Source organism: Neofelis nebulosa, chromosome 10, assembly GCF_028018385.1.
Source record: "Neofelis nebulosa isolate mNeoNeb1 chromosome 10, mNeoNeb1.pri, whole genome shotgun sequence".
Taxonomy (NCBI): domain Eukaryota; kingdom Metazoa; phylum Chordata; class Mammalia; order Carnivora; family Felidae; genus Neofelis; species Neofelis nebulosa.
The window spans coordinates 113,259,312-113,272,438 of record NC_080791.1 but is presented as its reverse complement, the minus strand read 5'-3'; the positions used below and the strand labels follow the sequence as shown (position 1 = coordinate 113,272,438).

General features: G+C 61.9%; 1 protein-coding gene across 4 annotated transcripts in view; it reads right to left on the bottom strand.

Moving 5' to 3' along the window:
- The window catches only part of CARS1 (cysteinyl-tRNA synthetase 1), a 44,681-nt gene extending 32,912 nt beyond the window's left edge, over window positions 1–11,769 (bottom strand). For 2 of the 4 annotated variants that reach the window (XM_058690006.1, XM_058690007.1), the window contains exon 1: window positions 3,258–3,506. In XM_058690006.1, coding sequence (XP_058545989.1) covers window positions 3,258–3,315 — 58 coding nt within the window. In that variant the 5' untranslated portion in view covers window positions 3,316–3,506. Of the gene's footprint in view, window positions 1–3,257; window positions 3,507–11,665 lie in introns of those variants that run through there. The other 2 variants (XM_058690005.1, XM_058690008.1) reach the window with 2 other exon arrangements.
- Between the last annotated feature and the right edge of the window lie 1,358 nt (window positions 11,770–13,127).

The following is a 13,127-nucleotide window of genomic DNA, read 5'->3' as shown; positions in this document are numbered from 1 at the left end:
AGAGCCCGAAGGGGTGCGGCTCCGTCGTGGGCACCTGGCACCCTGCACTACGAGCCAGCTGTGCGCCCCGGCCCTCGCCCACGGGGCCAGCTTGGTGCCTGCTCACGGTGCACAGGATGGGCCCCACGGAGAAGTCAGTCCTGGGCACGGCCATTTGCCCAACGTGTCGCATCGGCTACACGGAGGTTGACTTAACTGGCAGGCAGAGGAGAGAGGAGGAAGAAGGCAGCTGCCTGTGTGTGTGCACGCGTGCAGGCGGGGAGAGAAGCAGGCAGCCGGGAGGAAGGAGACAGGGCCCCACGGGAGTTCCTTGTTCTGGGTAACTGCCAGCAAACCGAGGTGGCCACGGATTCTCGTGCGTGGGGAGGCCCACACCCTTAATGAAACAGCGAGGCTTATGTTAAGGTCGGGTATGTGTCTTACAGGTTCATTTTAAAGGCAGCAAACACCCTCAAAGGAAACTCTCAGTCCGTGACTCAAGGACACTCAACCTGCTGTGTATGATGCCATTAATCTCCTCCCTCACTCGGACCCCCCAGCTCCTGAAACAGAGTCAACACTGCCATCCGGGGTGACTGGGGACACCGGCCAGAGCTGTCACACACACCGATGTGACCCAGGGACCCAGCAGTGCTCGCACTGCTAAGCAGGAGGCCTCGGGGTTCGCAGCACCGGAGGCACTTCCGAGACCACGAACCATCTGAGGACACAGCCGAAGGTGGAGTCCACGGAGACTGGCCACAGCCTGAAGGGCCACTTCTGTCACATGGGGTGGCGGGGTCAAGGAAATCCGGCATTTTACAAATGGGAACTTGCATAAGGGGAAAATTGGAAGACGTCACACAAGGGCCCTTGATTTAATATGGAAAATTCTCCACCAGCATTCCCCCTGCATCAACCCGGCTCACTTAGCACCAGCGGCCCGCCTCCACGGCGCTCCACAACCTGACCACGCCAAGCCGTGTCTCCCTGCGCTCTACACAGCTCTCGGCCACAGCAGGGGCCTCCCTGGGCATTAACTTCTCATTTGGCTTCTGTCCGAACGAACACGCGTTCGTTCATCCAACACATACCCAGTCCCCTCCAGGCCCTGTCCTGGGCACGGGGCTGCTGTGCGGACAAACTCGGACCCGACAGAACCACACTCCGCTACGAGACGCACTGAAGAAGGCTCGAGGGAGGTCTCCAGAGCACCCCAGCAGGGCCGGCCAGGCTCCCCGCACTGTGCTCATTCCCCTTCCCCGGGGCACAGGGGCGGGCGCATGGGTGCCGAGCTGCACTGTGATGCTCCCAAAGCCATGGGGCCTTCCTCAGCGCCCAGCCCGCCCTGAGGGTCCTGCCCGGGGGAACTGGGAGGAGGGGCAAGGTCCCACGCTGGGTGTGGAGCCCTCCAGACTCGGGGACACAGCAGGTGAGGCCCCGAGCAGGGCGGTCCCCCTGTGCCGGAGCCCAGGAGAGGAGGCTGACGGGGCCAGGAGGAGGTAGAAAGAACGGAGGTGGGGCCGCCCGAGGCCCAGCCTCCGTGCCTGCGAGGGTACTCGGGGTGTTGAGGCCCACAGCCCCGGGGAGGGACACAGAGGGCCCGCGGAAGTCACTGGGACAGAATGGGGCTAGTGGCAGGAGGAGTGACAAGCCAGGTCACGGTCGCTGGCAGAACAGACTTGGAGGGAATGTGGACGGGGGCCGGGGATCGAGGGACTGGAGAGGAACCACACGCCCAGGACAGGGCTCCAGAGCCCTCAGGGACGGAGCAATGCTCAATTCTGGTGGCAGCGAGGGGGGCTGCAGTGCTCAGCTACATCCCCCCCCCCCCCCCCCCCCCCCCCGCCAAGGGACGTGGGAGAGGACACGGCCTCCAAGGGTTCTGGGACCAGCCGCGCTCACACGACGGAACTCAGAAGGGGCAGAGGCAGGAAACGCTATGGGTGCCATCCAGGGTGCCTGTCCCCACCACCTCCGAGCCGGCCTAGAGCAGCCTCGTCAATGCTCAGGGTGACACTCTGTCTCGAGCGGCCTTCCTCTGTGCGGATTGAAAGCTGTTTGCAGGGGCAGGCGCCCATCTTTACGTCACGATGTCCGTGGTGACACGCGTCCGCACCTTTCTTTCAACAAGGTCCTCGATGGAGCGCAAGCCAGGCCACTGCCAAGGCTGGGGGCCCCGGACCCTGCCTGACCGCCACTCTGGCAGGCTGTGTCTTGGGAGCTGGGACCCAGGGGACAACCCGACACCTGAGAATCGGAGGGGACACAGTGGACGCCACTGACCTCACCCGGGGCACCGTGCCAGACGCACAGGGAGGAGATGACGTACACATGAAGCACCCACCCTATGCTGGGGACGGGGCGTTTGCTGCAGGATCGTCAAGGACCCCACATCACGCCATTCTCTAGGACGGACGACGCCCCCACCGCCGCCCCCTGCCGCAGGGAACCCAGCGCAGACCAGGACAGGGCGACGCTCCAAATGCTTCACCTGAAGACCTGGAAAATTCCCCGGGAGGCTGCCCGGCCTGGCAGGGCCACCAGGGACAGCATGCGGCCCATCCCTCCCACAAAGCAGCAGGAGAGCCCCAAGCCACAGGGGGTGGTGGCCAAGCGGCTCGAGGGCATCGGGCGATTATGGGGCAGATGAACCCTGGGGTTCATCGCAGAGGAGAAACCACGCAGGGCCCGAGCCCCTAAGACTTTCCAGAAGTATCCCTAAACAACCAGCATCACACGGTCACAGATGCACCGGCACTCACAGGCTGGAGCTAAAGCCAGGTGGCGGACTTTAGCTCAAGGCTGAGATACGACTTTCTTCTGCTTTTCAAATGGCCCAATGCCAACTGGTATCGTTTCAGGATTCGCCCGTTCCGAATCCGCTGGACACACACAGCCCGCAAGGCACGCAAAGAATAAAGCAGCAGCAGCACGTCAGACGTGAGCCGAGCAAGGAGCTGGCTTTAGAGGCCAGGCTGCAGCCTGAGCGTCCCCCCGGCCCCCCGGCCCAGGGAGCTCGCTCTCGTGGCGGCTCCGCGCCGTGACCACGGGCCGCCACGGCGGCCGCGGGGGTCCCGGTCGGCCAGGGCCGCCTCCTCAGCGCAGCACGTCCTAACCCCCACTCGGGGCGCCGGGGCGCCCGCCAGGCCGCGTGCTTGCGTGGGGTGCGGGGAGCCAGCCCTGCGGCCAACCTGCGCCACACTTCTCTGGGGCCCCGACCTCGCAGGCGGCCCCCGACAGAAGGCGTTCTCACGGCTGGGGACTCTGCTACTCACTTGCTTGGCGCCCACAGGGCTCGCCTCTGCCGCAGGCGCCACCCAGGATCGCTTCCATGTGCCTGAACCACCGAGCCACGTGGAAGAGGCGCGTGTCGGCGGGAGGGGCCGAGAGCTGCCTGAACACGTCCACGTCTGCCTGGGACAGTGAGTACCCCTGGACATAGCTACGCGTGCTGAGGTGCTCGTTCAGGGCCTGCACCCTGGCTGCCTCGTCACTAATGCTCAGGATGGACCTGTAGGCGGGAGCTGCAAAGACACAGGCACAGGGCATCAGTCAGGGGGACGGGGGCCTCGGGCGCGAGTCCAGAAGACACGAGGCTCCTGCCCGTCAACCCTTTCCCGGCCATGGAACGGCAGAAGCAGACAGCGGTTTCCCGGGGCTGGCGAGCGGGAACTGGGGGTGGCTGGTGGGGTTCCCACTTGCAGGGATGGGAACGTTCCAGAAATGGATAAGGGTGCTGCTTGCATGGCATTGTAAATGCACTAAAGGCCACAGAATTGTGCCCTTTCGATACGATTCCAATGGTGAATTTTACCTCAACTAAAGAAAAAAACGACTGAACACACACACAGCCCCTTCTCTGCAGCGCACCTGCTATCCGGGCGCGGCGGGGGGCTGAGCACACCCGGTCTCGGTGGGCACCGAGCGGGCCAGGACGCAGAAAGTCTGGGCCGCGCCCCTGCACCGGCATGGTCTCCGGCAGCTGGAGGCCTCGTTTCTGGGAGGACCACAGCCCCCCGAGATGCCAAACCTGACGGCAGGCTCCGTCTGCCCTCCCTTAGAGCGATTCCTGAAAGGAGCAGCATTCGGGTGTTTATCTCCTACAAGCCAGAAGTGACTCGCAACCACCCGAAGGCCACTCCTCTCAAACGGCATCGTCAGGAAGGACGGGCCCCGCCTCCAGTCTCTGTGGGAGGACAGATCCCGGACTTCAGTCACCACCAGCCAGCAGACGCAGCTGGCCATAGCGGCCTGTGACACTCACGACCCTTGGGGATTCTTCACCTCCTCCACAATACTGAGTTCTGCTCACCCTCCCGCCCCCTTCTTCGTCCCCAGGGCTCTGTCACCTGTCACTTCTCCCGTTATCAGTCACGGGGCAAAACCTGTCCTTACCACCCTAACTAACGTCCGGCTGTGTCTATCCCTGGCGTGGGGGGCTCAGGGTCAGGAGCGGCCCCAAGCCTGAGCAGGAGGGGCACAGACCCAGCCCCGCCCCAAAACAGGGAGGCAGGGGCTAGGCTGGTGGCACTAAGCTACAGGTCCTCTGGCCACAGGAAGGAGCCTGGTACCCCCGCCCATAGGTCTGAGCTGCGTCTAAGCCCTGATCACCCCAGATGTTTTACCTTAATTTTCTGAGGGAACCGTGGAAAAAGGACCAGGGCTCATTTGCTTCTACAGACACCCTCTCGGCCTGGGACCCACTCAGAGTGGGAAAGTATGAGCCCACCCCTCTCCCTCTTGGCATGGCTGTCCTTCCGGGCCAGCTGCCCGACACTACAAGGTCACTGGGTCACTGTGCGGGACCCACAGCAAGGACAGCTGCAGGCAGCGAGGCAACGCTCCCCTACACGGCCACGCTCCCACCTCTCTGACCCTCGTCTCTCCCATCCCTGCTTACCCGCCTGGCCCAATGCCTGGCCCCACTTGCTTCCGCCACGCGAGGACCGTCGTGTAGGTCCAGCCATCAGCAGGCAGCGAGGAGGGGGTGGGATGGACCCACAGAAGGAGGGAGGCCCGCACCGCTTCGCAGCTGCTGGAGCGCCTAACAAGGCCCACTTCTCACGGATGTCCTGAACCCCGAGTTCTCCACCCACAGGAAAGGGGTGGACGGCGAGGCGAAAAATCCTCCTCGAGCTCTCAAATGAACGCTGTGCTTAAAAACGCAGGCTTTCCCAAAAGCCCACCTGCTTCCTTCCCCAGCGCACCCCCAGGAGGGCTCGGCTCTGCCAACCCGACGGAATGGCCACCCACTCCACGCGGCCACAAGGGGCCACCCTTCCCTCTCAACTGGAGTCCTGCCCCCTTACCAGTCACACTCAGGAACGCCCACAGCCAAGCCACAGGGCAGTCGGGGACTCCACCTGCAAATGTACCTGAAATGCAGTCCTTCCCCCCGTGGCTCCCACGCGGGGACCCAGCCTACCCCATACCCGAATCTCTGTGCCTCAGGCTCCCCCACGGGCGGCCTGGCGTCGCCCAACACAGTGGCCAGCGTGGCCTGCTGAGAAGTGCAAGATCACATCACATCCCCCACCCCCCTCCTCCCAACCACCCCACCTCGCACGGGCCCCTCAGGCCTCTGACTTCAGTTCCTGCCCCCACCCCGCACACCCTGTCCAGCCCCATGAGGCCCTGCTCACTCCACAAGAGCCTGGAATGCTCCCCCAGACGTGGCCAGGCTCCGCCGTTCCTGGGGGCCCTGCTGTCTGGCTGTCATCTTTCCGTCGGCTCTCCCTGGATGTCGCTCCAAATGACTGCCCGCCGACCAGAGCCCCGACCTCGTTTCTGCTTTCTCTCCTTACGCTTACGTGTAACCCGCCACTCCTTTCTTTCCGTCTGCCCCACACCCCCCTTTAATCACTCCGCACATACCCTCAGCATCTAGAACGGAGCCTGGAACATTCTAGATACTCAACACAGGTGCTGAGCGAATGGGGAGCCAGCGGTGGAACACGCGCTCGCACTGCAGCGCTCCCTGCGACGTGCCGGGGGTCGCCGCTGTTTCAGGGCCTGGCAGGCCTCTCCCGGACGCAGCCCCCCCCCCCCACCCCCAGCACATTCCCATGGGCGGAGCCTAAGGCTGCTTTTAACCCGGAAGAGCTCGATCCCAGAGGTGCACACCTACAGGGGGCGCAGCTTCCGCTCACTCCGGACCCACAAGGAGCACAAGCAGTTCCGCGTCAGCTCCCGGAGTTGCCAAAGCAAAGAGACACAGAGGGTGCCCCCCCCCCCGACACTGAAGACGCCCCTGCTCTCCCTCCTCTACCTGGGCAGCTGGCTCTGAGGACCCGGCCCATGGGGTCTCGGGGAGTGGCCCCACTGCCACAGTCACCCTCCCCCCCAAAGATCACCCAGGTTCCCGCCAAACACCGAGGCAGGGGACCCTGATCAGCGGGTTTCTCCACGTTTCCTCCAATAAGCACATACTGTTCTTAACATGAGAAAAACGGGTCAAGTGTCCTATCCGCTGGGCTGGCCGTAAAGCGCCCTGGCCAGGGAGTCCGGGAGCTCTCGAACTCGTGCGGCGGGGCAGGGGCCAGGCCAGGCTCGACAGGCGCGGAACAGCACCCGCCTCGTAAAGCTGCTGAGTGTTAGTGAAATCACGCTTGTCAATGTTCGAAACGCAGCCTGGCACACAGCCAGCCCCCAGTCGGTCTGCGGCCACTGCCATCACCATCGCCCCGGAGTGGCTATCACGACGGCTCCCGAAGGAGCTTCCCCAGAAGCTACACGGGCGCTTCAAGTCTACCCTCCGGAGCGGCGTGGCCGTCACGGGGCAAGGACCTTGGGGGACCGGGGCGGCACAGTGGGATGCGGGGCTTCCGGGCCGCAGGGGCGCACGGGCACCGCGGTAACTGTGGCGGCTGCATCCGAGTTTGTCTTGAGGAAACAAGCAAAACACAGGTCAGCTTTGAAGCGGCCACGGACGAGGGCCAGAGCGGCTATCAGTCTGGCGGTCTGGCTATCGGCCCCGATGCTGAGATCAGACGAGAAGGCTCCCGGGCTGGAGGCGCACCTGCGGTGACGGACCTCACGGCGGTGACCGTGTGGAGGGGACGCCCGCCACCAGGTCAGGTTGTGGTTCCGCCCAGAAACACGCCGCGGGAGGGACCCCTACTGTTCGTGACAACGTCACTATGTGGCCACACTGTTTAGACTGATCTCTCATCCGCTTTTTCCAATTTAGAAGGCCGAAGTCTTCCTAAGATATTTCCTGAGACCACACAAACAAGAAAACCAGGTAATCCCTTGGCACAGGTAGTAAAACAAACACCACAGGGAATGAGCTGCACTCCCGACACGGCCTCGCCCCTTCTCCGCCTCTCCCTCTCCCTGCCTCTCCCCCTCTCCCCAGCTCCTGCTTTCGGATTTAAACCTGCCTCACCTTCCTCCTCCTCCTCTCAGGTGTGGCCCAGCTCCTCCCCAGGAGCTGTGGGAAGGGTACCTGCCCGGCCCACCGGAGACCCGCAGAATCAGAACCTGGGGGGTGGGCTGGGCTGGCAGCCCACTGCCCCAGGGCCTGCAGACCTCAGTGTGCATAGAAGACACCTCCCCCACCCCCCGCAGCTTGCGGAAGTGCGGACCCCTCTGCCTTCCTCATAAGCTCCCAGACCAGGTCTGTTTCCGTTTCCAAGATGAGCCTGGGCTCAGGCGTCAGCACCCCTCCTCCACACACACCCCCCCCACAACTGCCCTACAAATCACGCCCTCTCTGCAAACCCTCTGCTGGCTCCCGGGTTGCCTGCCTGCAGCGCCCCTCCTCCTGGGTCCCCTCCACTCCATCTCCCACCGGGATGCTCAGCTGCCCAAGCAGCCCTCAGAAAGGGGCCTGGACAAGGCTTCCCAAACGCATCCCTCCTCCACGTGATTCCAATGTCGGGGAGCAGAGAGGCGTGTGCACCGTGCTCCCCACCACCCAGTCCCAGAGCCCAGGGCACGGCCACCATCCCCGACTGGGCTAAAGCCTGGGTGCTCTGCTCTCAGCCCCACACCACCCACGCCCAGCGCCAGCCCTGTCCCCCAGCCCTGCCCACCTCTCAGGCCAGTACGGCCACGGCCCCCACTGTCCTCCTGCCCCACCTCCACGTGGGGGAGGGGCATATGATCTTTCCCAAACCTCAAGGTAAGACCTGAATTGCGGCCTATCTCCTGGCCCTCCTCCGCCCACTGGCCTCAGAAACTTTCGGGAAAGCTGTGCCCTCTGCCAGGACACTCGCTCCTCATTCTTCCTCTGGGCTCAGCCTCCATCGTCCTCAGCACCAGAGTGTCAGGGGCTCACTGGCTTCCCGTCCTCCACCTCCAGGCTCTCCTGGCCCACCAGCCCACAGCTTGCTGCCACTGCTTCCGTGTGGAGCCACCCCTGGGGTCCCCACATGCCGCCTCGCCCGGCGGATGGCTGGCAGAGAAGGGCGCGCCGAGGTCTGCAGCCTGGAGAGTCGCGGAGCCCGTGCTCTGAACCAGCTGGCAGTGCTTGGGCCACCAGGCAGCACACGCTCTGGGAAGTGACGGGGGGGGGGGGGGGGGGGGGGGGGGCGGCGGGGATTCCCACGTCCCGCAGAGGCTGTGACATCCTCGGTTCCAGCCCACCCTGGCGCTGACCCGCCTCAGCAGAAGGGGCTCGCCCTTCACTGCTGTCACCCAGCCCTCCGCCGGATGGCTCGCCCTTGCTCGCATTCAGGGCTCCGGGGCCCCGCGGTGCCGAGCAAGGCAGGCGCTCCATGTGCGTTCGCGGGGTAAATGGCAGGTGACAGATCCATTTAAGCAAACCTTTTTCAACTGCTCAGTGACACTTTTCCACCGAAACAGAAACTATAACGCTCTCACGTGGCATTGCACAGACCTTCTGGTGATTAGAAGCACAGTCTGCTGCCCAGGTAAGCGGGTGCCGGGACACCGGAAATGGCTTAGTTTCTACCCCACGGGCACCTCTCTTACAACTTTACAGAAGTAAATACCGGGAAATGTGAGTTCACAACTGAGCTAATAGTTGCAATCTATGAATACACACGTTCCGTTTTTCCTTGGGAAACCCAGCAGCATGTTGCCTTGATCTTATCTGTCCCGACACGCTCTGGAATTAGGACCCTCGCTGCTATTCTGAATGGAATCGGACAGATTATCATCAAAGGCAGCACGGGATCGTGGTTAAGATCCCCACTGTGGTCTGAGATAGACCACAGAAGCCTGGCTCTGCCTCTGGCTGTGTGACCCCGGACAAATCACTTCACTCCTCGGAGCTTCAGGACTCTCGCCGGTCCAGGAAGAGAAGCGCAGCATCTACCCCAGAGTTGCTCTGAGGACCAAAGGCCGGGACGGGTGCATGCAGACCAGGGCCCGGAAGACGCGCAGGCCGAGAACAACCCTACCTACGTGATTGTGATTATCGCGAGGACCCTTTGCACTGCATCAAAAACGGAACAGCAAGTTGGACCTCATGCAGAGCCACCAGAGGCTGTGAGTCTGCAGGGCGAGGCCTCTGAGAGGAGCCGAGTGCCCCCAGGGGTCCTCAGAGAAGAGTCACCCCCCAGGGGTCCTCAGAAGAGTCACCGGGACCTGGGAGGGGCGCGCGCCTTCAAAACACAAGGGAGAGGCCGTAAACCCAATGTCATCACAGGGGACCAAACAGATGTCTTGAACCACCTTAGGGAAGACAATCTGAAATGAGAAGAATATTCTAAATGAGGGTCTCTTTCAAGTCTGGGAAGATGGTCACTTTTGATGACTCTAACCTTCAGAACAAAAACCTTTCGGGAACTGGAAACCAAGCACATCTACAACTCTGGCACCTAATATACAGCCCTTTCCAGTTTCATTTTACTTCCAGTCTCCTCAGAGGGTGGTCTTAGGGTGTTGTCTTTGAGGGAAGCCTGGGGAACAGGTGTGTGTGGGCGGGGGGGGGGGGGGGGGGGGGGTCGGCAGTAAAGGAAGTACAGGTGAGCTGTGCCCTGGGGCCAACCCCTGGCTGGGACATGTGGTCCCAAGGCACAAGACTACAAAAATCTATCAGCAGTCCAGACATCCTACTGAGGCCAACTCCTATCAAGGCTCCAAAACCCTCAAATTCTAAAGCAATTAAAGGAAAAAACCAATATGTCATCTATGTTTCACAAATGAACCAAAACCACACTTTCATTAAAAAAAAAAAAAAAAAAAAAAAAAGCAAAGGGGGCGCCTGAGGGGCTCAGTCGGTTAAGCACCTGACTCTAGATTTCAGCTCAGGTCATGATCCCCATGGCTTGTAAGACGGAGTCCCGCGTGGTTTATGAGATCCAGCCCCGTGTGCTTGGGGACTCTCTCTCGCGCTCTCTCTCTCTCTCTCTCTCTGCCCCTCCCCCACCTCTCAAAAATAAACTTAAAAAAAAGAAAAAAGACAAAACAAACAGAAGGCAAGACAGCAGCTCTAGTCTCAACCCAGACACACAGCACCCATCCCGTGCCAGGCGCTGTTCTAAATCCGTCCCTAGTAATGACTCCTTTAGGGGCCCGCATCCTCTGAGGCCGTACGCGTCACCCCTCTGTGCTGCGAGAAAGGGGCACAGCTGGGACCCCAGCCCAGCCGGACCGGCTCTGCGGTCAGGGCTGGGAAGCACGATGCTGTTTTACGGGAGTCTGGGTGGACACCTGTCCGAGGGCTGTCTGGCGGCAAGGCAGGTGGGGGCAGTGCTGGAATCCAGGCACACCTGTTGGGTGACATCCAGCGTGCCTGGTATGTGGGCACTGGTGTGGGACAGCAGCCCCGGCACATGGGTGCCTCTCACATCGCTGGGTTTCCCCACTTTGAGCCCCAGAGACCTCAGGAGCAAAGAGGAGGACTGGGGGCCAGGAAAGCCTTGACCAGCCTACACTGGGGGCAGGCCGGCAGACTGGTATGTAATCGTCACCAGCCAAGAGCATAAGAACTCTACACTCAGAGTGCTTCCCGAGGGAAGTTTGCTCCAGACTTAGGAATCCTGGTGACAGTCTCTGGTCTTGCCAGCGGCTACAGCCTTGCGAGCCGGATGGTGGGAGAAGATCCAGTGCTCTGCGGAGGTCTGCCTGTGGACTCACTTGTCCACCCGCTGGTGGCATCGGTGACCCGGGTGGGCAGAGCCAAGGCTGCTCCCTGAACCTCCGCGGCGGCAATAAAGTGCGGCAATAACGCTCCGACCACGCAGATCCCAATGACCACTGTTTGCGGAGCCGCAGATGAAAGGCTTCCTGAAACCCCAAGCCTTTCATGTGTGGGGCCGCGTACCCCCGGCGTCTTCCGCCCACCCCCGGGTTGCTGGCCGGCTGGGCGCAAATCGCAACAACCCTCGGGCTCTGCCTGTCCCCGGAGCACAGCTGGGGCTGGAGGGGGCGAGGTCGTCCCGGGCACAACCCGAGGAGACTGAGGCTGAGGAGGGGGGTGGCCGCGGCGCCGTCAGGAGCCAAGTCGGGTCCCAGCGAAGTGCGGACAGCGCAGGCCCAGGCCGGGGGTCGTCCCGCCTGCCCTCCCCGGGGACCAGCCTCCCTCGGGCCCGCGGTCGCCCCCCGCTTGCCCTCCCCGGGGACCCGCCTCGCTCCGGCCCGCGGTCGCCCCCAGCCTGCACACCCCGGAAACCCGCCGCCCTCAGGCTCGGGGTCGCCCCCCGCCCGCCCCGGACACCCGCCGTCCCCTCAGGCCCGGGGTCGCCCCGCTTGCCTCCCCGCGCGCACTCACCCTGCTCCCCAGAGGAACCTGACATCGTAGGAATTACAAACCAGCAGCCGCGGCGCCGGCTTCCCAGAATCTGATGCAACCACCGCCCCGGAAGTCCCGCCCAACTTCCGGCCAACCTTCCGGGACACGCCCGGTCGCTAGGCAACCGCCGCGGACCCGGGACGCCGCCGGCTCAGGGCATGCTGGGAGTTGTAGTTGTTACAGCGCCGCGGACGTCCTCCTTGGGCATCCCCGGAGCTACCCGTTCCGTGTCCGGGCCCATGACGAGGCCCGGGGCCAGCCCGGGCGCGGGGCTTGGTGGAGGTGTGTGTGGGGTTGGGGTTGGGGTGTCAGGGAGGAATGTTGCAGTCCCGCCTCGGGAGACAGGCATCAAAGACAGATCTCATGCATGCCTGTTTAAGTTGGCATTGTACCCCAGTGGTGTGGGGACAGGCCCTTGCCCACCCCCCCCCCCCATCCCGCCTCCCCGAGACAGGAATGTGCTGGCCTGGATGGAGGACTAGTTCGAAGGAAGCTTAGAAGATGGGATTCGGGATGGGTGGGAAGTGCAGGTAGAGGGTACTGTCCTGCAAAAGAACCCAGCAGAAAGCACAGCCCCTGGTAACTTGAGCCTTAGCACAGAAGGTGCTGGAGCGGCCCTGGCAAGAGGCGGGGCTCCAGGCACAGGCCATAGCTTGGACCTTTTTGAAGCAGCTTGTAAGCAAGGTCAACAAGGGCACTGACCCCTGAAGGGTTTAGACGGGACAAGGCATGACTGTGTTTGTGCTTGAGGACTGTCATTCGATTGCCAAGTGCTAGTGGAATGAACCCCGGAGAGCCAGAGGAAAGCAACGCCCGAGGCCTTTCAACGGTCTGTAGGAGAGTGAATGGTGGCCTGGATTGGTAGGGTGAATAGACAAGCCTGGGAGAGCCACAGGAAGAAGCAGACACCGGGGTGTGGTAGGGAGGGTCAACGAGAGAGTTGGTGGCATCCCACCTCTGAGAGGACACCTCAGCTCCTGAACTGGGTGGCTGTAGCAGCATTTAATGACGAACTGGAAGTCGAAGGGCTTGGTGCTGGAAGTGTGCAGGCTAGTCTGGCGGGGTTTGGGGCGAGTGAGGAGGGCAGGGTGGAGATCCCATTCTGAGGCCACTGACATTCCCAGAGCCCCTCCCTCTGGCAAATCACATCCTTGGGGTCCGTTCCTTCCCCTGTGCATGCCTTCCCCTGCTAAAGATATCACACCCAAGATTGTGTACCCACCAGAAATAAAAGGAAATGCTACTTAAGACAGAAATTTTATTAGGTAAAAATAAAGAACAAAATGTTGATATCGGTAACTTCACAAAATTTTTTTTTCAGGCTAATTTTTGAGAGAGAGAGAGAGAGAGAGAGAGCATGAATGGGTGAGGGGCAGAGAAGGAGGGAGACAGAATCTGAAGAATTCAGGCCTGAGTGTTTTGTTTTGTTTTTTTTTTACGA